This window comes from Copadichromis virginalis, linkage group LG8, assembly GCF_057382275.1.
Source record: "Copadichromis virginalis isolate Kocher_CV1m ecotype Utaka linkage group LG8, C_Virginalis_male_GT1.1, whole genome shotgun sequence".
Lineage (NCBI taxonomy): Eukaryota > Metazoa > Chordata > Actinopteri > Cichliformes > Cichlidae > Copadichromis > Copadichromis virginalis.
This window is the reverse complement of record NC_140625.1, coordinates 23704581-23732490: the sequence shown is the minus strand read 5'-3', so window position 1 is coordinate 23732490 and position 27910 is coordinate 23704581. Positions and strand designations below refer to the sequence as shown.

General features: G+C 40.9%; 1 protein-coding gene across 5 annotated transcripts; it reads right to left on the bottom strand.

Annotated features, from left to right (window-relative positions):
• Positions 1-67: 67 nt before the first annotated feature.
• On the bottom strand, positions 68-27910 carry rnf157 (ring finger protein 157). 5 transcript variants are annotated; one of them, XM_085466685.1, is made up of 20 exons: positions 27012-27109; positions 24528-24646; positions 18569-18657; positions 18016-18165; positions 16502-16619; positions 16323-16389; positions 16187-16230; positions 15983-16030; positions 15745-15816; positions 15450-15609; positions 14675-14787; positions 14351-14583; positions 13848-13947; positions 13598-13706; positions 11500-11714; positions 11335-11397; positions 11174-11222; positions 7784-7894; positions 3780-3814; positions 1952-2015 (listed from the first exon to the last, which is right to left on the bottom strand). In XM_085466685.1, exons 1-19 carry the CDS (start codon positions 27097-27099, stop codon positions 3780-3782), a joined length of 1983 nt encoding a protein of 660 aa, XP_085322811.1. In that variant the 5' UTR covers positions 27100-27109; the 3' UTR covers positions 1952-2015. The 5 variants fall into 5 exon arrangements, with proteins under 5 accessions (XP_085322809.1, XP_085322810.1, XP_085322812.1 ...); XM_085466683.1 differs by lacking the exon at positions 3780-3814 and having other exon boundaries at positions 68-2015; XM_085466684.1 differs by lacking the exon at positions 3780-3814 and having other exon boundaries at positions 68-2015; positions 11500-11615.

Here is a 27910-nt window from a genome sequence, read left to right as displayed (position 1 = left end):
CCAAAACACAACCTAGCACTGATTAATGAATCCTTCCATTTGAACTCAACAGAAAATCCCTCAAATGTCTGTTTAGTTGCAAAAACTTTATTGTCTGTTCAAAGTCTTCATTGACATTTTCACTCTAGAAAAGTGGGTCTTGCAGATTTGGGACCCATCCCTTTGATATCATACTGTGACTGGTGCCGTAATACAGCTTCATTAACACATTCGGACTGTGATCATGTGACTGTTCGCAGCTTGGTTATAGTAGTGCAGTAGTCTTGACCTTAACGGCCAACAGAATAGGGTTCCAGAAACTGATATTTAACACTGCAGAAGGATACGTTACGTCTTTATGCATGTGCAGTGATCCATCATCAAGTCTACAGTAGGGTGCAGGCTGACCTAGACTAACATGCTTACTCTACTGTCGCCTCATGCACCGCAAAGTGTGTCGTCTAGGAATCAGCTAATAGTGCATTAAATGTTGATATTGTCCCTTTTCAGTTATTCGTGTGTAAACCTTTACAAATTTTTCACATATTTTCATCCACATTCTAATAAACAACACAGTGTTCTGCAACAAAATAAAACACAAAAAGGTCAACAACAGGTGACATACATTAAAGTATATCTCACGAACTAAAAGCGTCACAAACAGGAAGAAACAGGCTCGAGGGAATGGTACAAACCGGGAAGCATGAAGATGAGCAAGATGCAAGACAGCAGCGTGGGCCAAGTCTTTCACTGTATTGATGCTTGTCTCACAAGAAATCCATTTACAATGGCAACGCTGAAATATATATATTTTTTTTTAAAAAGCAGTAACACAATGAAACGTCTGAATATGACCCAGCAGCGCAAACAGTTTTTTTTCACTGTTTGAACTGCGAACAAGCATCCTAGTGCAGGAAAAAAAGGATGAGATGCAGTGTCTTTATTGCTCGGTGGTATTTGTTGATTTCAAGTTGCACTACAATAATACTGACATGCTAAGATGGAGCTGTAGATGGAGACGGTGCCAGTGGTGTGTTTGAGTGTGAGTCAAAGTTTGTGTTTGATTCCAGTCAGGGGACATTTCAGATGTCCCGTACATTCCCCTTCTAAGAGATTATCGTCCTACATTCTGTGTGGCATCTTTTTTTTTTCCTTCCTCCAGTTGATCTCTGTTCATTTTGGCCACTGTAACTTGGCTCATCGACCGCCATACGAGTCCGATCACTTCTGCACTTTTGAATTGACATTCAGCACAGGTCGTTGTGTTTCAAAATCATGGTGGAAATGAGAGGAAAACTTGGAAAGTTGCATGCGAAGTCGAGACAGGAGCTCCCTGATGAGAGGAGAGGGGTCAGCACTTTCTAGCTCAGTAAGGTAAGGTAGTCCGGTGTCAGCTGACTTTTAGCGTCAAAGCGTCCGACCACTCGTCAGGCATACAGTTTACAACAGAGAAGGAGAAATACGCTAGTAATAAATCCGATTGCCGATCACAGTAGCCCCTGACTGTTTAGCTGGTAATAGGAAGAAAGGGAAAAAAGAAGAGGAGCAGCATATATTTTTTCTAATGATAGTGTCACAATACACAGCTCTCATTAAACCTACAGGTAATAAATAATAACGTAGCAGTAGGCTAATCATTCCCACAACAAGTTAAATCACAGACAAGAAAACAAGGAAACTCCTGTGAGGGAAAAAAAAACAAAAAAAAAAAAAAACGCACAGACAATGGAGAGGTGTGATTCCTCTTTCCTCCTGACTCCAATCCAGAATCATCCAGGAAATTTTGAGAAAGATGTTCAGTGAGGACAGTATCCAGCGCTGCAGCACTGTGGCAGGATTAAGAAGAGCTGACTGGATGAGTAAGTTTAGATTGGTGTGTGTTCGTGTGTGTTACACAATGAGTGGTCCACGGCAGGGATGTTTGGGACTCTGGACCCTGCTCTCTGCCCCCTGCTCCTCCAGGTTCATGTTGCTGGTGGAGTTGTGGTGGGGGAGAGGCTCCAAAACAGGCCTGTAGCCCCCAAGGTACAACAGGTCTGAATGAGAGAAGAGAACGAGAAGATGATTTGAATCAGTTTTTCCAGGTAACTCACAGACAAACTGTAATTTTTCAGTTAAACTTTATTTGCAGAACTCAATAAACCCAAGGTACCGTGCAAAAGTCTTGGACTGTCCCACATTTCTTTATGTTTTGCTAGAAAAATGGGAAATGGGTGCAGCAATTCATTGAAACGTGCAAATATATGTAGAAAGCAAAAACAGAGTCTGTGCAGTTCTAATGAGCTTGGAAATTAATATTTCATATGATCACCTGTATTATTCAACACAGAACTAAATTCTCTTAGTCAGCTTTCTTGTATGTCTTCAACAATAGTTCTCCAGGCTTCCTAAAAGACAGTCAAAGCCCTTCTTTGGATGTTGGCTGTCTTTTGTTTTAGCGTAACAATGTTGATCCAACTTCTGGAAGCCAAATCATGACTGATAGTGTATTATTGTGTTTTTCTATCCAGGTATGCTTTTCCTGCATTGGCAGGTTGTTTGTGTTATCTTTGCCGTGCTTAAAAATTAAGATAGTGCCTTTGATGCCTTTCAGGTGGTACTTTTCTGCATTCATAATTCCATCAATTTTAACAAGTTCCCCAACACTACTAATGGTAAAATGGCCTGTATTTGTATAGCGCTTTACTAGTCCCTAAGGACCCCAAAGCGCTTTACACATCCAGTCATCCACCCATTCACACACACATTCACACACTGGTGATGGCAAGCTACATTGTAGCCACAGCCACCCTGGGGCGCACTGACAGAGGCGAGGCTGCCGGACACTGGCGCCACCGGGCCCTCTGACCACCACCAGTAGGCAACGGGTCAAGTGTCTTGCCCAAGGACACAATGACCGAGACTGTCCGAGCCGGGGCTCGAACCGGCAACCTTCCGATTACAAGGCGACCTCCCAACTTTTGAGCCACGATCGCTCCATTGGCTGAAATGCAGCCCTATACAATGACAGGTACAAGGACTAGACAGAAAGTGAGTAAAAACAGCTGACGTCCAAATAAGAAAAATTGAAAGATTTAGAGAAAGACTGGAGAACTATTGCCAAAGTGTTTTTAAAGACATAGAAATGGGGGGTGGCTATCATATATTTTAGACCAAGATCAAAGTGATAAACGTCCTAAGAATACTTTTTCATTACATTACAGTTTATTGCAATAACAAGCGATAACCATTAAGTTGATTACCCATTATAAAAAAAAGAACAGAGATAGCTGAGGTGTGTACAAAGACATCATACTCTCTTCTTTTCAAATCAAATTTATCCAAAACATTCAAATATTAAAAACTGTATTCTATTTTTAGATAAACAATAATAAATCAATGCTCAGTAGATCTCAGTGACGCATGTTGTGCTATTCCCTATTTAAAAATAAAGCCACAGACACAAAGATAGAAAATAATTCATACTTTTCATGTCACCAGCGAAAACCTGAATAATAAACAGAAACACAATTCGGTGGATCCACATTTCCTAAACAGTTGTACCTTTTGCAAGCCTGAAGAAATTATAAATTGTAGACTTGCATTTTCTTTTTAAAATAAAAAAAAAACGCTTCTTACTTTCATCGATTTAGTACTCGATGACCTAATTAGATTGCGAAATACAATTTAATGATGAGGCTGAATGAGAAATCAAAAGGTAAAATAAGAACAAAAGAAAAACAACTGCTACAGTTTATAAATTACAAACCCCCAAATTGAGATTTTAAAGTCTGATCGACCATCTAACCACATCTCCATACCTAGTCCTCAATGTGCACTGGGCACGACTCCTCATCTGTCCATCCGAAAGAAAGCGAAAGAAGGAAAAAAGACAGAAGAGAAGAAGAAAGGGGCGGGAAGGAAAAATGTCCAGGAAAAGACAGCAGAGGATGTGAAGAATGATGGGAAGTAAAAAGGAGAGAAACAGAGAGATAACAAAACACCTTTACAACACAGGAATAGAAAACATGTCACGACATTCACCGTAAAACGCAAACAGGGTCGAGTGGGTTCATGGGAACGAAGGGAGTCTCGGGGTTTGGAGAGGGGACGAGGTCAAAAGCTACGAGAATGATGGAGAGCTAGAGGCTGTGAAGAAAGTTTGAACACAAAATGATATATGCTGACGAGGTAAACTAATACTCCAGAGTTTGTCTATTTACTGAATGGTGAACTCTTGTATTTGAATATCTAGTAAAAATAAACTGAGAGAATTCCTTAAATGTTTTATATGGAGTTTCTTTTACATGTCACATTTGTATTTGTATAAATAATTAAACAATATCCTTATCCTTACAGTTTCTATTCTCTGTATGTCCTGTACATGTGGCAGAATTGACAATAAAGCTGACTTTGACTTTTGACCAATGGCGTGTCCAGCGGGGTGGCCTGGGGGGGCACAGGCCACCCCCCCAACCAGACTGGCCACCCCAGGTGCCACCCCAAAGGCAAAACAATAAAATTCAATCAAATATCAAATGTCCGATTATGTTTTCACGGTGAAGCTCAGATATCCGATTGTAAGTGAATGCAGCATCCTTCTGCGCTATGTGCATCATGTTAGCAAAGGTAGGAGAGCCAAGCGCGAAAGATGGCACTGCAGGAAACAATTTTTCGGTGAAAGAAAATGAGGACAGAATAAATGTCCCGGTAAGTAATATTAAGTTTGTTGAGTTTAGTAAACTTCGGTGAAATTAGAATACCAAGGAAAAAATAACACTTAAAGAATTATTGCAGCTGTGGAATATTTCAGACAGTATGCTACTGAGGGCAGCTAACATAAGAGTTATGAGTTATAAGATATAATCTAAGTCGTAACATTGCTGTATGGAGCTGCAGATTTGGTTGCAGGTTAACATCGCTGGACTGGCCATCGGGCTTATTTGACTTATTTTTTATTTTTTTTGTAATGGCATGAACAATGAGAGGTGGTGGATTGGCCAGATGCAGGTCGATGTGTAGAAATAACTCCGTTGTTTGGTGGTGGCTATGGCGGGGCTTCCACAGAGGCCAGCAGGTGGATGAGGGAAGGGGAGGCAGGAGGAGAGCCCCGAGGCAGCCGCCAGTCCGAGTGTCAGGTGAACTGAACTTCAGGTAAGAAGTTATGACCTGCAGTCTATCTGGGTCAGATATAAACCAAGTTTAGGTGGAGTTTATTTTAGTTGTGCTGACTTTTTACCGTCAGTTGCAATAACTCGTACTGCGTTCTAGCCAGCTTGATGGAGTTTTTAGGTGGGTGGGTGCTATGATGTTACTGATAGTGAACTTTATTTTATTCATAAGGTTAGTTAGTAGAGTTGCCAACGGCTCCTTAAAAAAATGGAATGGTCCCTCATTCAGAGAAAATATTACACGTTTCGTATTGAGCTGAGAAGAGACGCAGTTTGTCCCGAACTTCAGCTAGGATGGAAAAAGACACAAAGCTGGATTTATTCTGTTATGCGGCACAGCTGCTTCTTCTCTCATTCTCTCCCCCTCCCTCTCCTGTTGCTACTTCAATCATGAAACTGATCAATGATCAGCTGATCAGCTTTTCTCTCTTGTTTATTTATCGCCCACTTTGCGCCAGAAAGAGGAAACCAGCGGATGTCGCGCTAAACAACAGCAGCACGTTTAAGCTTGATCAGCTGTTGTTAGAATGTATTTAATATTAATTTCTAGTATCAGCTGATGTTTGCTGGAGCCACAGCTGTAAAGCTGCTGGTCATGATGTCAGTTTGGATATGTGGTGAGAGGGAAACATGAAACCAGGAGATGTCCTTACTGAATCATCAGAGCTGAACAGGTGATGGAGAAACAGGTTTACCTTTTAGGTGACATGAATGAGTTGAAGTTATGAACTGTTTCTGAGAGACAAATAACACCAGGATCCTTTTTTATGTAGCTGACAGCTGGTAACTGTGCAGCGGAGGGTCTAGCAAAGGGGGGCAGGTAGGGCATTAACAGGGAGAGGGGGGCACAAAGAAATACTTTTCTTTCTTATTCTCATTTAAAATATCTAGCTTTTATTAAATAATTATCTAAATCTTACAACCAAAGTTTTTATCTGACGTAAAATGTATAGAAATCATACATATACCAACAAGACTGTACATCACTGTCACCACAGCGTTTGTTTTCATTCAAAGGCTTTATGGCTTTAATACCTGGTGGGTCGGTCTGTAGTCAAAATGCCCGATTTTCTGTCCCAGTCCAGCCCTGCAGGTTATACTGGCAGTGTCACCATGCCAGCTGAATGTATTTCATCATCAGCCAGTGCTGTTCTTTATCAATATTACCAAAGTTTACCATAAGGCAGCATAGAAAGTATTTACTTGCTTTCAGGTTTTATTCAAATGTTAGTCTTTTCAGTTGTTTCCCCACTTTTTTCCTGTTTCAAAATCAAACACCAGTTTGTGAGAAGATTATCTTCTTTTTTTAACAGGCAGAGAAAGTTTTGCATTGGCATTGGCTAATTTGTCAATTGTTTGTTACAAATGTTCGTATTTTAATATTCAAAAATGTTTTTGCCCAAAACATATGTGCACTACATGTCAGTAAAAATGCTATGCAAATATTGCTGTCCTTGAATGCTGAGTAAACACTGACAAAGCACTGATTGTATCTCTTGTACTTTATCAACGCAGTATCTAAAAACTTTGCACCGTAGTGGTTAAAATCTCATTCTAATAAGAGTTAAAAGTGCATTTGGTTATTAGGTTTATAGGATTATTGAATTATGGTTAATGGTTGGTAGAATTTTTTTTTTTAAAACATTATCTGCCAATTAAATCTGCCACCCTTCTCCAAATCTGTGCCCCTACCTGGCCCCCCCAACAAAAATTTTCTAGACACGCCACTGCTTTTGACTTTATCTTTCAGCCATTTAATAATATTTTTCATACCACACCAAAGGTTGTGATGGCTTTTTAAAGAGATCTGTGTTAAATTGGCAGCTTTAAAATTGTTGAAATGACAAAGAAAGGGAAGTTTTATAGGCAATTTTTTTGCTGAAACAGTGTAAAGATAAGGTGTGAAACAAAGTAGAAATGGAATCAAATTCAACCAGGAGTCCAGAAAATAACTGACTGCGATTTACAAACGCTGGCCGTCAAGAACAAAATCGACACCTTTAGCTCTCATCACAGTAACTCACCCCGTGTGGCGAAGCAGACGGGAGGGCCGGGGAAGGACAGGAGGGAAGATGGAGGGTGTGAAAATGAGTCGCAGATGTTTGGCAAAGCGGCTCGGAGCTGGCAGACACTGAACATGAACTTCAACTTTTGGGAAGGGCCAGATTGTTTCTCTCTCACACTCTCTCATGAAAGCAAATGCAGAAATCACCCGTCAGTCACACATAAGATTCACTCAAACACGGCTACACAAACACACGCGCGCGCTCAGGCACACGGGGCTTCAGCTAAAGGGGAGGAGGAGGGAGAGAGTGGACAGCTAACCGCTACTGGAGAAATAAAAAAAAAAGCAATGAAGCACCACAACATCAAAGGGTAAGGATGAAGAGAAGGAAGGCTCCTAGTCTTCATGCTGGGCAAAAATGCTACAAATCCTCATCTAAAAACAGCGTTTAAAAACCTAACTGCTGCTCTCCCTAGCTTCCACTCACATTAGCACGTTAGCATAGCAAGCTAATGCATCAGAAATCCTTTAGTCCTCTGCAGATAACTCTCCTCACGTTTTCTTTCCTCCTGTATCTCTCTTCATCCCCCGTCCCTACACTCTCAGTCTTCAGCTCTCATTGGTCCATGTTCGGGAGGTTGCCACTCACCCGCGAAACGGCTGTTGGGAGCCTGCTCATTATCCAACCCCAAAGAGGGCGTGTCACAGAGGGCGACGCCCTGATTGTTATTGGCCAACTCTGGACACCTGCTCCGCCCACCTGCAAGCGAGGGCAAAGGTCAAACAAGAGCAGCCAGGCACAGCATGTGGGGTGGAGGAGGAGGAGGAGAAGGTGGGACAGGCAGGAGGGTGAGAGAAAGAGGAAGAGGGGGGAGGGTGTCAGAGGTGGCCATGCTAGAATGGCAATAACAGAATAATAATTGATCAAATATTTGCACATTTGATCAATATGAGTCTCTAGGATCAAGTTTCAAGAAAGCTTGTGAAGATGTTCACTTTTTTTCTTTATTTGGCCTTCAGCTTAATGCATATGTCAAATCATAATCCAGTGACTGGATGGAAAAAAATGGAGCAAAGGTGAGTATGTTCTGCTGAAAAAAATGTGACAAGTGAAGGAACTATGATAAAACAAAGAAGTTTGGACACTTGCAAAGCTTAGTGTGCAGGACTGCAGTGTCAGGACTGTCAAAACGCTGCCATTCTGACCTGTCACGGATCATTGTGGCTGTCAAATTCACTATTCCAACAGGAATCAACAGAATAGAATAATCCTTTATTTGTCCCACAAGGGGAAATTTGGGTGTAACAGCAGCAAGAAAGACACATATACAAACAAACAGCACACAAGGCAGAACAGAAACATACACAATTTTTCCATATTTATATGTAAAAATCTTTCCATATTTTTACAGGAAGAACGGTTTGATTTTTTATGCTCTTTTGATCAGTCATGGTTTACATTAAATGGTAGTGCATTTAATTTGATGATATATTCAGTTCTATCTCTTGCGCTCATTCATAGACTGCATTGTATTTGACTTCCACATGCACTCACAGTAGACTATGCTGCTGTGCATATACTATACATATGCATATACTATACGCATATACTATTATATATTGTACATATATTTATTAGTTTCAGATTTAGCCATTCTTGTATTTTGCTTGTTTATGTTATTGTATTTTGCACAACTCTGTTGCTTGTGAAGCTCGCACACAAGAATTTCACTCACATGTACTGTACCAATGTACCTGCACATGTGATGTGACAATAAAAGTGATTTGATTTGCTGTGGTGATGATGACAGCACGTATAGTAAAAATCACATTTTGCTGCTTTTTTTTCTTTAGCTTTGCCTGTCCAACATTTTGTTCTTCTGTGGAATTTAGGTCTTTCTCATACAAATGTCTTTGTATGTGTGTGTGTGTGTGTGTGTGTGTGTGTGTGTGTGTGTGTGTGTGTGTGTGTGTGTGTGTGTGTATATATATATATATATATATATCGTAAGTTAATATGAAGCAAATGAACTTGAGGTTTTGGTGTTTTACCTTATTCATGAAGCACAGATAAATGAGATGAAAAATAAATTAAAAAGAAATAAACGTGACCTGTATGGAATATGATTTTCTTCCTTTTCCAGCATGGCCAGATAATAAATACTGAGATGTATCATATGTGTGAGTGCCTCATGCCTGCAGCAAGCCTGCTCGTGTGCAGAGTGTGTGTGCTAATAAGGAAGTGATGAGTGAATGATTGGCAGCTCAGCACAGAGACACAGACAGGGCACATTCAGAAGCCGTCTGGCAGCGCTGGTGCAGATGCACACAAGTGTGCGTGCAAACATACATCCTACAGCGCGTGTGCTCATTCACAGTCTGTCAGGCAGCACAGGTCCGCTCGTCTCCTAAAAAACTGAAAGGTCATTCAGTAACTCGCAGAGGTTGTTTCAGTCTGGCCCGAGGTATCACAACACACACACCCACGCGCACACACAAGTAATTTACATATACACGTTTCAAACCGTTGTCTAATTAAAGGTGACCTTGTTATTTTCGCTTCAAGCCTTACTGGTAATGGACGCCCACACGGTGCACACCACAACACTTTCTTTAGCACTCCACCGCACTTGCCTTCTCTCTCTCATACATACATACATACATACACACACGCACTTCACACACTTGCAGACACATAAACGGCTTCCAGGAGCAGTGCAGGTGGAGCATGTTTCATGATACAGAAGCTATAAAAGCAGGTGCAGGCAGCAAGGCTTAGAGTGTAAAAACACATAGATTGTACACTAACGCCAACAGCGACTACACAAACATTCAGAGAAATTCAAACCATGCAGATGCAAGTCAGCAGCCCTGTGTGGAGCAAAACCTGAATCTGATCAACAAAGGATGACTCTAGAGGCTCGTTTACTGTTAGTGAAAGGATGCTCTGATCGATCAGAATACTTATTTCAAATGACCAGCCTTTAATTCAGAATGAGGACACTTTGGAGAACAGAATAAATAAGTAAGAGCAAATCAACTGAGTTTGTGCTGCTTCATTCAGCTCTGTAACAACTCTGGGTGGCTGCTGACAAGAAAAGGGCTGGTTTGGTGCTTAGGACTGAGGTGCAGTTGGCTAATACTCCTACTCCTACCCTCACACCTTTCCAGCATTAACTTTTAAAACTCATATCTAGAAACTGAACTGTCTTTGACTATACAGGTGTAATTTACCCAGATGCTGCTACCAATACCCTGAAGCCCGTTGATGGATTTATCACTGCGGAAAGTGGAAGTATCATCACCGAGGTACGGTGATTACTGATAAAATGTCATTTTATTTATAGGGTTCATTCATAGGGTTATGGTACACATTCAAAAGAATGCATTCCTAGTTGCTTTCTTTCTAAGCTCCTTAGACTGTGTAATTAATGGTTATGATTTTCATAATGTTGGCTTTACTTGACTAATTTCATTGTGGAACCTCCATCCATACCTAAGAAGTATGCCTGCATCCTACAAGCTTACTGAGACACCTTCAGAGTCCTTTTCTTAACTAACACTTGGATTAACACATTTTAGATCATCACAGCTGTTAATGTCAGCATAAGACTTAAATATCACATACTGACTATAAAAGTGATTTAATTAGTAACAGTAACATCTTGAAGGCTTGATCAAAGCATCTGTAATTTATTTTGGCTCTTGTGGTCTTGTGAGCTCAGCCATCACTGTGCAGAAGATCAGATTCCTTTTGCAGACACACTGCATGAGAAGCCATTCACTCTCATACAGATGCAGCCAAAATTGCAAGCATTTTGAAAGAGACTGCCCCATCTAGAGGACAGCTATTAACACACAACTCCATTACTTTGAAAGGGTTGGTATCACTCAGCCATGACACGAACAGATTTGCTATAATATGTAGTTTGTATGAAAGGGTGTATTTACTTTTTTGTTTCTCATAGCTTGAGAACAACAAATGCAAACAGAGATGAGTTGCCATGGGTGAAAGGTGAATGGTGGTTACTATAGTTACCTTTCCCATTAGATGGAGATGAGCAGTCCTCTTCAGTGACATCATTTCCCTGATGAAAATAGGAAGGGGGGGGGGGGGGGAGCGTTATGAAACGTTGTAATAGGCAACTTAATTCATAAAATAAGCAATAATCACAGTCTGCTCATCACTGTGTTAGTCACCTCTGAGTCCTGATCCTCTACAGCCACTGAATAGTTTTGTTCCTTTGGCTCTTTGGAAAATTCCTACAAAAAAGAAAACAACCAAAGGGAAGCTTTGAGTACCGATGAGACAACAATTTATTTAAAACTACATGAATGTGCAGCTAGTTCATCCTCCATGCTCACCCTGTCTTGCTGTGACGGTCTTCGGTTCTCCATGGAGGCTTCCTGGTTCTCCTCGCAGTCCACATCTCCCCCCTCGTCCCCCCCGGGTTCACCTTCAGCCCCGGCCAGGTAGGACCCTGACATGGAGGACATGGTGTCAGTGCTGATGTGGGAGTGCTGCGAGTGGGACGAGGCCATGGACATCACTGACTGGGCCAGGCTGCTGCTCACTGGGTCTGGCAGACAGACGGAGACACACATCACGGTCCAGCTTTGGGGGGTTTCGGATGTTTGTGTGTTTTCGTTTTTCGGCTGCCAGGTTGGAAAAAACTAGGCCGTGTGTCCGCAAATATTATCAGCGGCAGAAAATGTAAATAGTGACTTGCAAAAATCATTCCAGCTGGAATAATAGACCTTGCTTTCTGGGTTTTGCTCAAAGGCCGCTCTGTAGATTTCCCAGGAAATTTCATCTAGTGGCACCAACACAAAACGCTGAGGTGGTAAACCTCTGATTTATTTATGCTAAAAGCCTTCATTGAAGCTGCCTTGAGCTCCTTGTATTTAACTTTCATGCAACATTTCTGAGACACTGAACACCATTTTGAGGAAAATGGGTTTCCTGGCTGGGTAGAGCAGCTGAAACCAACTTTTAGAACAAGATGGACTTAATTAACCCTGCATGAATGTTACAACAGAAAAAAAGAGTATAGCAATAACACCACACTATGGACAAGCTACCCTAAAAATGAGAACACTACAATTCTTGTGACTTTTATACCTTTATTCGGGTGTGAAAGAACAAGAGTGAGTTTAAGAGTTCGTCACAGCCTTTTTCTGTGATGGCAAACTTACTTTGTAATTGACGTCTTGATTATGACCATCATGTGTGTGCTTCCACTTAAGTAAATCTCTTATTAAGTGGACAACTTATGTTGTATTATGTAATTCAGGAATAGTGCAAGAAATTAAGCTGGACTCTAGTTTGTTTCCTATTACCTCACATGCTGGGTGTTGCACAAATTAATTGGCATTAGAGTTGATGCATTTTTTTAATCATCTGAAGTACGAGGGTGTACTAAACTTATTACAGAGTTTTAAAGGGGAAACTATAGAATGATCATAATGGGTGTAGCCACAGTGATGGCCACCATCATCATCACTTTCCCACAAGATTGACTCCCAACTTTTTGATAGCTCTGGTTTTAGAATTGAATTTTGATATCCATTTGACAGCCTGCACCGAAACAATGAACTACAAGGTGTATCGCGGCCATAAAAAGACTTGATTTGGATTGAAAAAAGAAGGGAAATGAAAACAAAAAGGATGCAAAGGTACCACACTGTGTACGTAATTACATTTAACAGTGAAGGAACTACTCCACTGCAAATCCCAGATTTAATAGCAAATGATTTTCAATCTTCTCAAATGTAATCCTTTTCAGTATTGTAGTGTTGCATAATAACACTTTACAATATACTTTGTAGTTTGTGTTGTATGTGTGTAGTACAGTACAGCCTATTTACTGGTACGGTCCAGTGCTTCGTTCCTGAATCGAATCGGTGATTTTATGCTCTTAAGTGACCTGATGTTGGCAGGTTTAAGTATAGTAAAAATGATCTCCACCAAAAAAAGCCGTTGCTGTTTCAAAGTATGGTTGTGTGTTTTTGTCCATGGCGATGCAAAAAAACCTTTTCTTGTTAAACATGGTTGATATAATCAGACTTGTGGTTTCTATAGGAGCACATACCAGCGTTTCACAGTGGCATAGATCATAGCAAGCCTACTTGCTATCACTGGAAAATTATGGCCCACAATAAAAATTAAGTCCAGAGTCACATTTCATGCATGATGAAAAGACTTACAGTGGCATCAACTATATAAAATGTGAGGCATAAAACAAAACCTTTAAAACCACACTTTGCCTTTAGAAAATAGAAGTGATTCACATCAGTTGCTGCAATTTTTAGAGCAACTCAAAATTTACATAACATGCATTATGCATGTTATCATGCTTATGCAAGTGTGAGTCACACAAAAATAGGCTTGAGGTGTTATAAAAAGGTAGGAAAAGGAGTATTTTGAGGTTTAGTGTGTGTGTGCATGTGTGTCAGTGTATACCTTCTGGGGAGGTAATGGTGGAGGAGAGGGGGGTGCCGGTGCAGGATGACTGGTCGATGGCTCCAGAGGAGGAGAAAGTCAGGTTCTCGCTGTCTGGAGTTACTCCACACTGTAAACCAACAAGAGCAAGCCGTAAGAGAGACGTTCACAACATGATGTGTAAACTAACGTGTAAACTCCCACAGCCGTAGGAGACATGTGACACTGTGAAAATGCATGTTCTCTCTGTGTATGTTTAACACACACATACCTCCTGCTGGTCCGCAGCGAGTTTGTGGCGACAGGCCTCAGATTCACTGCAAGACTTCTCGTCCTCCTCGGGAAGCACAGAGGAATTCTGGGAAAGTGACCTAAGACAAGCGACAAAGTGAATGTACATCAGAGAAAATAACACCAGGAGGCTGAAAATATTATGGAGCAGAAACTGAAATTCAATAGAGTAGGCTAATAATAATAATAATAAGTATTATTATTATTATAATTTTGTAAAAATGTGTGTGGAAAAATCTTTTACTTTTTCTCTGTGAAATCTACTTCAAGGTCCAACAAATTAAGCTACAGTTAGCAGACTTGAACTGAAAAAAATAATTTCTCATAAGAAAGAGCGGGGCAACCATAAGTTTTTTTTTATATGCTCCTATGATCAAAGCATGCTGTCCTAAGCAGCCAGCTCCACCCTTCTCGCTGATCCAAGCAGAAAAAACAAACATCAACTTTGACCAGTTTTCTCTCTGGCCTCACAGGCAGGCTCACTTTGAACCACTCTTCTTGAGTTTAAGAGCCTGGCCGGAGTTGGAGTGGTCCAGAGGAGAGAGGGAGCGAGCCGGGGCAGGGTGAGGCTCGCTGCTATACGGAGGAAGGGCTCCAGAGACGTGGCTGGGACCAGAGTGTAGAGGAGGAGGAGCTACTGAGGTGGTGTTGAGGGGGCCGTTCAAGGCCTCCAAGAGAGACACGGCCTCGTAACCAGGGGGGATGTGCTCTGATGCCTGTGAGGAGAAGAGGGCGGTGAGAATCTGAGTTCAGGATGACTGGAAATGATCACAACACTGTCTCTCTGTTGCGTGAGTTCTGTCTCACCGAGTGTTCCTCTGAGTCGGAGGTCTGGGAAGTGATGACGGGGTTAAAGCTGCTAGGTGACAGAGGACTGAGTTTCTTCCTAATTGCTCGAATCTGCAGCAAAGCTCTGAATGCTTAAAGACAAAGAAGACAGAAATTCAAACAATCCATACATCTACAAACAAAATTTTGAGGAAAAATATGATTTTAAAGGCTACAAACAAGATGAAGAGGGTTTGGAGGAACTGAGTTAATTATTATTTTATTGCCAATTTGACACCTTTACATTACAGATTGTTTGTGAACAAGTGTCTTCATTTTTGTTTGGCTTTTATCAGTTTGGGAAACACTAACCCTGTCAAAGTGTATCAAAATTTACTATATTTTTAAGTATTCTGGTTTTAGCTACAAAAGAAATGTTTTAGCACGAGAGGTTCCAAATCTCTCCTGCAGTGGATCTGTTCAATCTATGATGCAGATTTTACACTTTTTTCTTTTACATTTCTGATGCAGTTTCCTATAGTCTCTAGAATAGAAGCAGCTATTGTTTAAAACGTGTTTCCTTCCTCCCATATTTAATTCTACATGAAATCAAACAAGGATTTTATTTCTTTTTTATTTCCTGTAGTCTTTAAATAAATGAAAAACTAACTGAGTGAGGAACCATAGGATATTTATCCCCCTCAGTGTGCAGAATACATCTTGTTCAGCTAAAATATGAACTCGTTCTGCACTGTTTTCATTTGATTGTAAAACAAATGTGCCAAAAGATCAGTGTTTCGATATCTGAACTTACGCAGTCTGCAGATAGGGCAGCAGTTGGCCTGGTAGCGCAGGGTGTCTGCACAGGCATTGCAGAGACACAGGTGTCTGCATGGCAGGATGAGCGTGTCTCGTACATCAGACAAACACACAACGCACTCCGCGCTGTTGTCGCTGATTTCGTCGTCAGCAACCTGGAGACAAAAATCATCAAAACACTCGGAAGAAGTCGATTTGCGAAAGCAGGCAGTGACACTGATTTGTTTTGGTAGACTTTCACGTCACTTCTAAAGTGCTCTGAAACGCTTCATATGTTTTCCCATTTTTACCTTTGATTCCTGGCTGTTGTATTTGTTCTCGATCCCATAGATCTCCTGCAGTAGGTAACTCACTCCATCAACCTGGGAAAAGGAACACAGCGATGAATAAAGGCGGCCGCTCTCACGGGCCAGACGTGAGTTTCAAGGAGGAAATAAAGCTTTGGTGTGTCTTTGTCTTTCAAAAGAATGAAGTTGCTACACAAAAGGACGTAAGATGGAGGGAAAGAAGAAAGGCAGATGTATTCACCACTTGTTTCTGCTTCAGAGGCTTCACACAGTAGCTTCCATCCATGTGCTGGCAAAGAAGGCAACAGTTGTATGTATTATTAATACATCTGTAAAATATTAGCCTGTTTTTGGAGTTTAATATTGACAAGACATCATAACAATGAATCGTGATAAATCAAGAATAAATGATCCAAATTTCTGGAAATATAATTTTGGCTCTTACCTTTTCAAATGTAGCTAGCAGTATGTGAGAGTGTCCCAAATGATCTGCAAGGATGAAAATAAAACAAAAAACAAGTTGGTACATCTTTATGCATATTCATATGACATCACCAGTGTGACAAAGCACATTAGCTCACCTTCTCCCTCGTCTACAACAGCCTGCACAACCATGGGGAAGATTTCCTTGTCCATATCAAACTGCAGCTGAGGAGAGAAACACCGCAGATATCCATCTGTACAAACTGGCTTCATGCTCCAGCACAACCTCATGTAAACACACGTTTCAGTGATCGCGCTGCAGGTACAAGCCGCCTACCTCGTCGTCGGCCCACTCGCTGAGGTTGACGGTGTGTGATGGCAGACAGAACTGCTGGCAAACTCCCCTTTTGAAGTGTACCGTCTCAGACTGCAGTGAGCTGTCCTGGGGCAGGTAACTGCAGGAAGCAGATAGATACAGGTCAGGATATAAGAGGAAGGTAACAGGAAATGGCTGTTTCTATCTGCTGTAGCTGACTATAAGCAAAATAGGTAATTGTTTTTTAAATGTAGCAGCTGGAGAGGGGGAGTCTCATTTAAGTGTAATTTATTCTGAGTAAAGTGGTGAAAAAGCAAAATGTGCATAGGTCCTCCGTCCTGTTTGGACAGAAATAGAATCACAGCTTCTTATGCAAGATATGCAAACACTGAGCTGCATTTAAGATATGCGAGACCGTGCTGGCATAACAATTTTCTCTGCCACACTAGCCTGTTTTAATTTACACATTTATCTTTTTTCTTTAAGGATGCAGCAATGTCACTTTTTCTCTTCAAATATTTATTCAGAATCAGAAGCATCTTAAACGAATTGGACTCTGGTTCACTTTCCTCTCTGCATACAAAAAACAAAGCCTTTTAAATATGCAACACATAAATAGGCATATACACACTATATTCACATATATTTAGCTTTGGTTGTCAGCCACAACTTATCTCAAACTCCAAACTTCCGTGTACGCTAATTTCAAGTCCGCATGGCATTGCAGAGAAGTCACTGGGCTCACTTTCATGTAAAAACACGAGTCCATAGCTGGTCTTCATATGTTAATATTAACCAAAAATGAACATAGTGATTCTGTTTTCCCTTGTAGGCTAGTAGATATTGCTGGCAGTGGCTAAAAAGAGAAGAAGCACAAAGCGAAAGTGATCAAATCCGAAATTAAAACAAGGGCACTCGCTCTATGGTGAGAGCTACACGCCTCCCACATTTTTATGATCCAAGCTGAAGATTTAGCGAAAATAAAATCAGCAAGACGGCATCAGCACTCTTTTTTTCCTACACAAAGCAAACGGATTCAATTCAGTAGCTCTTCATATTTTTCCCCTGGTCATCTACACCACAACCGCAGTTGCTCTATGCACCCACCAGTGGGGCCTGAATCACACTACCACAGGCTCTGTTTGGGCCACAAGTGGATGTTTAGAAAACAGAAAGAAAAAAACACACACACACACATAGAAGTCGATCCTGTCTTTGCAGCAGTAGTTTTGTGGGGCGAAAGTAACCTGTTGCCACTCGGAGGAAGAATCTGTGTTTAATGTGGATCAGTGTTTTATGAAAACACAAGCCAGAGTAATTTGTGCTCAACTCAAGAGTTTACGGACTCTCGATTCTAGACGGTTTCGCCAGAAATAAGCACAAATAGAAACACAGCTGTGATTACGAGACATCTGGTTCTACATAACTGGAACAAATTCTGCAGACTAACACCAGATATGCAGTTATAGTTCAATAAATGATAAATGGACCGGTTCTTATATAGTTACTTCATCAGGAAAATGACTCTCACTCACACTGGCACTCCGTTGTGAAACTCCTCTATGGCCTGGTAGTAGATGGTGATGGCCACCTGTGTGTCAGCATCAAAGGTGAACTCGACATTGTAGCAGGCTCTGGTCTTCCCCGCTGCTTCGTCACCGGGCAGCTTCAGGTCCTCACTGCACCTGGATGAAAAAGGGAGAATAACAATGTCAATTATTGTTTTAGTTTTGTTTGTTAGTCTATGATTATGAAGTTTTTTTGTGTGTGTTTGCGAAAAGCAAAAAAATCTGTTTTATAGAGTGCGATAAATATCTCAATAGCGTAAATCATGGTTAAATAACTTGTATATATGTATTTATTTGCCTTTGGCTCTAAACTCAGCACAAGCTTTCATGTGTATCCAGGCCACTTGCATGTCTACAAATAACAAAAATTTCATCTCGCAAAAAAATTAAAACAAATGAAATCAACACGCATAATTTGACACGCTCTCTTATATTTTTTGCTATGACTTGCTCCCTAAAAGCAGATCTGCTGACATAAAATTAGACCAAGGCTGTGTAATCAGTGGACAGATGTGCGTACCGTACGAGTCGCAGTGTGTCCTTTCGAATGTTTATAAGGCTTCGTAGCGTCTTTACAGGTTCCTGAGGTGGAGGGGCTGCATACGGGAACTGAAACAGAAAGGAACAGAAAACAAAAAACAAATTATAGATGCTAAATACATGTTATGATACTGAAGAGTACTACCATTCATTTTCGTCTCGACCGCACAACATTCCTCTCTTCACCACAGCAAATTTAGGGCTGCATGATGACCCTGGCTGCTCCCAGTTTAACCTTAACACAAAGATGTTTTTGGTTTGTCAGCACAGATCTCGTCGATGCTGACAAGTGCTGAGCAAGAGTAAAAAATCTGCCCTTGCTGTGTCTTTCCAGGGATGGGCCTGACACTTCAGACAGTGTTCGGTAGGTTCCTGAACTTGTGTGTAAAACAGCCCAGCGTAAAACTGAATCTACTTACAAGACAAATGGCTAATTGACAAGAATATAAAGACTTTCTGTGATGGGTTAAACCTTGGTGTAAATTAACACATGAGCGTGAAACTTGACCCTATTTGTGGATCACTGCTCAGCACTCCTTTGTTGCGTGTCTGAAGCCAAAAGTTGCTGAATTAGCGTAAGCGGAGAGCCGAGGTGGTTTAAGGATCTCTGGAGGATGTGGTCAGATACCTCGACACTACAACCCCCAAATCTGTACGCCTCTGTGTTTAAGTGTGTTTGCGTGGCTGTGAATGGCACCGTATTCAGCACTATTACACATCTGGGCTCAGCAGGAGTCACGCCTGTAAACCACACAAACAAACACACATCGAGTAACAGATGCTGAAAAGAGCCATTCATCGGGAACTCACGGGCAATACTGTAGGTCTTATTAAAAATCATAAATATCAGAGCAACACTCTGCACTTCCTCGCACACTCCCAGAGTAAAATCAAAACCCACAGATTGTTTCTCCTGTTCAAATAAAGGCCAGTGTTGTTCAAAGAACCCACAGGTCAGTTTTGGTATTGAGAAACTGTAGAAAAAAGCTCAGAGTGACACCACTAACAAGCTGATACTAGGCTGTTACAGTGTTTACAATGTTCACCATGTTAGTTTAGCATGTAGCATGCTAATATTTGGTAGTTACACTTTGCAAAAGCTTGTCCTAAAGCTAGACTCCTAATACTAACTCTATAGCAGGCACCACATATTAACCACTCAGGAAATAATACCTACACGAAGCCTCGGACAGCTGAACCTTAAACTCTTCTCTTTGATCAATTTAATTTAACATTTTCCAAATTCTTTCCAGAGATGCTCAACCTCTAACAGATTTTTTCCATCCATCTTTATTTATAAAGCACCATAGCTGACACAAGGTGCTGTAAATTGGAACTAAACTAAATCATAAAAATACATAAGATATAAATAAAACCATAAATATATAAAAGGCAAATAAAAAGAAACCTAAAACAAGAAAAAACTCAGTTTCGCTGGGCCGAAGGTCAAAGAATAAAAATGGGTTTTAACGTGCAAGGGCAGGTTATTCCATAATTTAGGAGCAACTCAAACTTGCACAAAAGTAATTGCACTGAAATATCTCCACTGACCCCTGCACCACTTGACATAAATTACCCCGACCATTCGTGCTCATTCTGATGCTCCTTGGACTTATGTCTGTGCTTAAAATTGTCGGTGCTCAAATTGTCCGTGTCATCATTCTCTGTCTGTCTGTGTCACCCGGTGCTGTGTACTTCTATTATATTATACTGTGTATAATGACAATAAAGGCTTTCAATTTCAATTTAATTCAATGGCAGAAAAGGCCCTGTCCCCTCTGAGTGTCCTCCTAGACCTCAGTACTTTCAGGAGCAGCTGGTCAGCTGACCTGAGAGACGTACAGGGTGTGTATGGATGAAGAAGATCAGAGCGCTGAGGCAGGGCAAGACTGTGAAAGCGTTTAAGAACAGTCATAAGAATTTTAAAATGAACAGGCAGCCAGTGCAGTAAAACAGAAAACATTTCACTCTTGCCAATCGCCTTAAGTGATAAAAAGTGGACTTCACCACTGCTCTAATTTAAAATCACTGTCCAACTTAAAACCAAGGTCGGTAATGACAGGTTTAAAATAAACTTCCAGGGGTCCCAAATCAACAGAGGAAGACTCACAGGGACGACTGGGTCCAAACAGGAACACCTCGGATTTTGTTTCATTAAAATTTAAAATGTTTAAATTTAAGATTGCTTTAATGTCATCTAGACAGGCCTAGAGAGGTTTTATTTTATTTTATTTTATCTTTTAATTAAAATTTGTGTAGAATTCATGCTGTTGTGCATGACAAAACCCATGCACACTTGCCCTGAAAATTTGCTCATAGTTACCGTGAACATGTGGATTTGGAACATGCCAATTAAATACTTGTGGTCATAAATTAAACCCAGCAAGCATAGTTGAAACAGTATTGTGGTTACGAGGCAGACTGCCAGACTGATGCTGTTTCCCAATCCAACAGTAGACTGGTGTGTCTTACAAGGCAGAACATATTGATCATATTATTGCATATCTAAAAAAATAAATAAATGCTGTAAATGTGACTCAAAATGTATCTATTTGTAAAAGACTTTTTAGAGAGAATGTGCTGCTGGCTGTCCATTCTACACATTCTAGCTTTGGCTGAAAAATAGTCCCAAAGTAAAAAATTGTGCTGTGATCATTGGCAATCAAGAACAACAGGATTTAAACCGCAGGTTTGGAGGAGGAGAAAGGAAAAGGCTATAACAATACAGACAAATACAGTACTGTGCAAAAATCATGAAAGCTTTGTTGTAATTTCTTTAAGTAGTCTTCAGGAATAGCTCTCTAGGCTTCTTGGAGGACATGCAAAGGTCGTCTTTAGATGTTGGCCGATGATCTCACACTGCTTCAGTAACCTTTAGGTGCAGCCTCTGGGGAGGCCAGTTCATGTTGATAATGTTGTTGTTTTCCTTCCAGGTATGCTTTTACTACACTGAGAGTGTGCCAAGAAGGAGCGGCTGCAGCCTATCCTATCTGTTACAGGGCAAGAGTCAGGCTGCACCCTGGACAGGTTCTTAGTTTGTTTCAGGGCAAACACATAGAAACAGACCCAGGCAACTTTAAAAAAGAAAATACAGGAACGTCAGGCTCCTTTCATGTTCCAATCTGATATTTGTATATGATACTATTCCAATCCTGACACAAAATCTGCAGATACCTAACGTCCTGATTCAATAAAAGGACTAGGTGTTACAATCCCTTATAATACATTGCTTCAAATAGAGAAAGTCTTGAGGGATGGCTACTATGAGGAAAGGCAGGCCAGAAGCTTTACCAGCGGGACCCATCATCGGTTGTGTGTCTCAACTTCACACGGTCTTTCGGCCTTTTATCACAAATTATTCTACAAATTTTTTATTTATTTTTACTTCCTTGATTAGGTTTAGGGATTATAAATCCTTAGCCTAGCCTTAGCCTAAATGTTCTGGAATAATAATGGAAATGAAAAAACTTATCAAAATCCTAAAAATATCAAGCTGATGAGTGGAAGTCAGTGATCACCAAAGAACTTGTGATTCATCCTCTGTGAATTAGGAATGCCTCTGAAGAATCTGACAACAACCCAAAGGTACTGGATTCAAAGTAGGCCACCTAACCATTGTTGCCAACCCGTGTTGTGGCTAAAATCCATTTTGCATTTGTGCTGTCCAGCCAGGGCACTCTTAAAACAAAATCCCTAAATATAGCCACGTCCATTATCCTGTTTGTCGAGTGGACTGAGAACACAACAACTGCGGTTGGATTTATGATTCCACAGCACCATCTGCTTCGAAACCACCAACCATTATATAATGCTGGTAAAGCTTCAGACACACATACAAGAACAGAAAAAACAAAACATCACCAGCTGAATTCTGAGCCCACGGGAGGATTATAAACACCCATATAATCGGGAGAAAAACTGCACTCCTAATTTTAGCCCCAGTCTAGACAGAAACAGCACTGCAACTGCGATTAGCACACAGAGCTAGATGAAGCCCAGTCTTTCTGTTCCATATCAGCTTCAATTTATTCCAACATTTTAGCCCCTTCGAGCCTTTTGGACTGTGTTAAATTCTCTTTTTCCTCTGCGGGTTTGAGCTCTTTGCAATCTGAAGCTCTCATTAGTTTGAACTTCAGGTTCATGATTAGGTTTGCACGCACCCACCGGAGGGACCATCACTTATCAACGTCTCTGTAGACGGACTCAGCAGACTCTCATTTCATTTTTAATTAGTTTGACAGGATGAGACGTTAAAATAAATTTCAATCAATGACAGTGTGAAAGACCGGTAATTGCCACTGCAGGAGTCAAGCCTGCTGAAACTTATCAACTCCTGTTTAATAGGAAGAAGACAGCAATACCATTGATGCTGAAGTGTTAAAGAATCAATTTTTCCATCGATCAAATGCAGAAAAATGTTTTTGCTTCTCAGATGTGCAAATTTTTAAGACTGGACACATTTAAACATTGTCTTCTTGGAAACAATGAATATCCTTCATTTTCATTTCTTTGTTTTTTTTTTCTTTTTTACATTTTATTGTGTAAAAACTTGCTGAAAAACCAAACGTATCATCAATCAATCCGGTTGTTCAGTCTGACGTTACTAGCCGTGTCTGGGCCTAAACTCCGCTGCAGGTCCATATATCAAACGATCACTATGGCATTATTGAGAGTTGAAAAACTGTCTAAAGTCTTTCATCTTTAATAAAATGATCAGCGTTCTGCTCTACCAGGTGTAACAATTGAGTTTAACATCCAGGCATCCATGAAAACGGAATTTATGACATTTAACGGAGTTAGAAGTTAGCAGGGAGTTAGCTCGCTAGCTTCTATCTAAATACAATATAGCATGTCCTGACTGCGGGGTTTTGGAAACAAATTAAAACGTACAGCTCTGTTATCACTTCCAGCATAAATGAAGACAGAAAACTAAACAGCAGTGACGTTTGTAGGGTTACTGAAGTTGGGCTAGCTGGTATATAATGATGTGCTACGTGACCGCTAGCGACACAGCTGTGTTAGCATAATACAAACAAGCTAACTTTTTTTCCACTCGATAAAAGTTAACGTGAGTGTTCTCGGTGGTCAGAAACAAATGTAATCGCATGGCAGGATGCTGTAAAAGGACCAAACTTCAGCCAGGAGAACAACTGAGATAATCCATCCACAATACGAGGTTAGTCATTCATATACTGCTGCATGGGCTGGGCTGTAGTTACATCCTAAGGTTTTAAAAACTGAGCTTAAATAAATGATTAGCGGTAATAAAAGCCGAGGGAGGTCAGTGATCACTGACTGTTTTAGGAGCTTTTTGAGATCAAACAGAAGAAAATACATAACATTAAACATGTTAACAACACAAAAGCCATATTAAACGCAGACTACTTTAGACCCGGAAGTAGGATTCGTCGCGTCATCACTGAACAACCGGATAGAAAACAAAAGGAGCCTTTGTTAATGTTTGATGTTTTGTCCACGTTTAACATGAACATCAACCATTGTTACAGTATCAAAAGCCACTTTTTTGGGTACACAAACATCTAACAGCCAATCACATGCTAGTATGCAGTGATCTGAGGCATATAATTATTGTACATTATTCAAGGAAGCCCGTTAAAGTTCAAACTGAGCATCAGAATAGGAAAGAAAGGTGATTTACCTGACTTTGAGAGTAGCATGTTAGTTGGTTAAGTTCAGACTAGCTGGTCTGAGTATTTCAGGGTCAGAATTTAGCATAAATAACAGTAAATCATCTGTGTTACAAAGAATTAAGGAAATTCTGAAGGCAAAAGGGGGGTGTAAATCAGTACTAGCAAAGTGTAACTAACAAAGAAGTACAAAGGAAAAAGCATGAAAATGTGATAAGAAATTTCCTGAGAAACACCCCAAATTTTTGCTTTTGACATTATATTTTACTGTTAGTGTGTAAAAATACCTACCGCTACTGGTCTGGTCCCCAGGAAGTTAAGGTCTGTATTCTCCCCAAACAGGTAACCCTCCGGGTGAGTGGAGTCAAACTTCTCTCCCCCCATGATGAAATGGCTGGCAAAGTAACTCCCTGCACAACGAAAAAGAAGAAATAAGAACATATTTATGATCGTTTATTACATTTCAATGTACATGAAAACTACATATACAAAATGCAAATTGATGAAATCATTTTCATCGAAAACTGAAGGAGCCATGCGAAATTACGCTGCTACAAACTGACACTTTGCGAGTCCTACCCATCTGGCACTTCACCGACATAAAACATTTATACTTCCTATAAATCTCTGAGCCTACATTCTCAGTATTCACAGATAACTCGCTGTAAGAGCCAAGTAATCCCAAACTGCATGATAAAATTACCTCATCCTGTCCCTAAACTGGCAGGTTAGACAAAATGACCGAAAATAGTGAAATAAAAAGCTGATGACTAAAAGACTAATGCTGGGCTGTTATTGTGCTGTAGCTTCTATACCTGTTTACCTAGACTCAAGGGGGATGGCAGCTAGACTAAATGGACATTCTGCTTTTTAATAACAGGTTAGGCTAATATCATAAGACTGTAATGGAGGTTTGCGGTCTCTAAATAACATGCTGGGCAGTCGAGTCATGTTTCTGCAGGGAGGACATCTGGTCTGGCATTGCTGGTCTGAATCTGGCTGCTTGGTTTTTCACACTTATTAAGACCATACAGGAGGATGAGGGTTTGATAGTTTGACCTTAAAGCCATTAACATAATAAAGGGGAAAAACAGCCTAAGCGATGAGCCTGTCTCCCTCTCTCTTCATCACTTTATTTACAGCAGGTGGGAGAGGCGACCTGGGCTCAGGCTCTGTCACCGGATCCCACAGACAGGAACTAGGGCTGACAGATCGGTTTCGCTGGCAGCAATAGCCACCTCTATCCTCCCTGCCAGCATCACCACCACTACTGCTCCAGGCTACAACCGGGGCTGTTATATCACAAATTTATATCGCCTACGACTAACTCAGCTGCTGTGGCAACAGCGGGGCTAATGGCAGCCACTTTTCTTCCCTTCCATCCTCATCACAATGAGCACACGATGTCAGGATGAATCTGAAATATTACTCTGATGTTTCTGAGCGTGAGAAAACTCATATTCCCGGATTGTGTTGCAGATCTAATTTCGTGGGAGATTTTATTTTAATTTATGTAGTCGCATTTGACAGATTTGAACAGCAATACGATTACATTTTCTAACACAATGCCTGTTTGGTATTATTGTTAATCCGGGGAGGGGGCTGGACACAATGCAGCAATCAGAAAATATCAAACACGACAGACTGAAAACACACAGGTCAGTCTGAAGGAAAGGGCCACTTTATTAGCTGGGTCGAATGAGCGTAAGTGACCTGTGCGGACTAATGTTTATTCATTTATTTTTTTAAATGTAAAGAAAAGGTCTTCCAGATATATCCCATAATATGGCATTTATATTTAGTCTGACTAAATTTATATTTAGTCAGGAAAAAAATATCTTGGGAAAAAAAGGAAATAAATGATCAAAACTAAAAGACTCCACAGAGCTGAAGGAATTAAATTATTATTGATTGATAATTATGTTGCAACTATTTTGATTATTCTTTTAGTAAAAGTTTCCAGCTTCAGCTTTTATTAGGATTACAAATTATTTTTTGTATGAGTCATTCATTTGATTGAAAACTGTAAACTAGCCATATTTAGATTTTAGACATTTTGAACTTGTATTTTACAGTTGAAATCACAAGAACATAAAATAATGCAAACATAATTGACAGGCAGTACTGGGTGGACATTCACAAATAAACTGAGATTTATAGTTAGTAAATTAACAGTTTTAAAAATGCATAGATCATCGCAGCTAAAATTCAAGCTTTAAACTTTAAAATATATTCTAATTTGTGAGTTTTATTTCTCAAAATGAATATATCTGACTAGTCTTTTAAATGCCATCCATCAGGATTTATTCCTTTCCACAGCCTGATTTAGTCCTAATGCCAACCAGATGCACCAAAGGAAAAGCCAAACCCAGTTCTGCCTGCCAGTTTCTCCTATTCATGAAAAATTTGAAGTTGAATTTTCATAAATACGTGCAAAGGACAGTTAGTTATAGAAACATAGGGGTGCTGCTGCGTGTTGCTGTCCTTCTATGGATGTCACTACAATGCTGCAAGATGAAGAATAAATTAGAATAAATCATCTAGCACATAAATATGGAGTAAATGGAAAGCGCACTTTTAAGTGGGTGGAAAGGTGGCTCGTGAAAAACACCGGTCTCCACAGGTAGCCGCTCCGGGTTAAAGGCTGAAATGCCCCTGCAGGCCTGTAAACTCACGGGATACGAAGGTGATGTTTTCCCTCCAGAATAAATCATCTGCAGCGAGTTTTAGATAACACTCACCCAACCCAGTCCGACCTGTTGTTTGGTGACTTACCAGATTTCGGTGGATAGCGGTACACCGAATTGGACGGGATGTCCACTTCTTCCACGCCTATGTTTTGTCTGCTTGTTAGAGCTCCCATTTCCAGTCAAATAAAGACCGCACGGCTTAACGGGCATAACACTTCAGGTCCGCTTTGTACGCTGCGTCTCTTTACTCCCTATCATTTAATCCAGTTCGTGCTCCCCTGTCCATTACTGTCGGGTCCGAGCCCCGCCGTGAATGTGACCGTTCCGGGGATTAGTAGTTGTTCTCTTGCTGCTTATCCCTCCCTGGTCAACAGTGCAAGCTTGTGTTTTGAGGCAGAAAACAGCTGTGGTAGTCCCTTTAACTGCGGGGAAGCGCTTTCGTGGTACGCCGCAGTCGTTACCGAAGCGCGATCCCCGCTCCTGGCTTCACTTTACGGGCTCGTTTGTGGAAGAAAACGGCGATGTGCTCGTCTCCCGGCCCTACTGGATGTTGATCGTGTATTCCCCCCTACCGGGTGCTCGTCGGTGCTGGATCCTGTCAGAGAGCTCTGTGGCTCCCCATGACGTCAGCCAGGCACAAATCCAGACCGTGGTTTTTTGCGCAGTCCCCCTCTCTCCTCTCCAGCAGGCGCTAGTGACGAGCCGCTTTATAACGTGACCTTCCTACGCCAAATGTGCAAGCAGCGCTGACTGCAGTGCAGAGAGAGGACGGCGCTGTGGGATACACGCCGAGCCGAAAACAGTGTTACTTGCAAGACTTGTGCGGGAAAACGAGTGAAAGCTGAATAATGTACGACAAAAAAGCTCAGAGAGCTCACGTAAATCAAGCTGACATGGATCCGGTGGTAATAGCAAGTTTGTGGAGTCTACATGCTAAAAGGAAAAAAGGTCGTTAACTTTTCACAAACGGCGAACAGGGGCGTT

Coding starts and splice junctions, on each gene's coding strand:
- rnf157 (XM_085466683.1), bottom strand. CDS start 27,099: ATGGGAGCTCTAACAAGCAGACAAAACATAGGCGTGGAAGAAGTGGAC. Junction 16,231..16,322: donor TGTTGTAGACGAGGGAGAAG/GTGAGCTAATGT, acceptor TCATCCTTGCAG/ATCATTTGGGACACTCTCAC. Junction 15,610..15,744: donor ACAACAGCCAGGAATCAAAG/GTAAAAATGGGA, acceptor TTTTGTCTCCAG/GTTGCTGACGACGAAATCAG.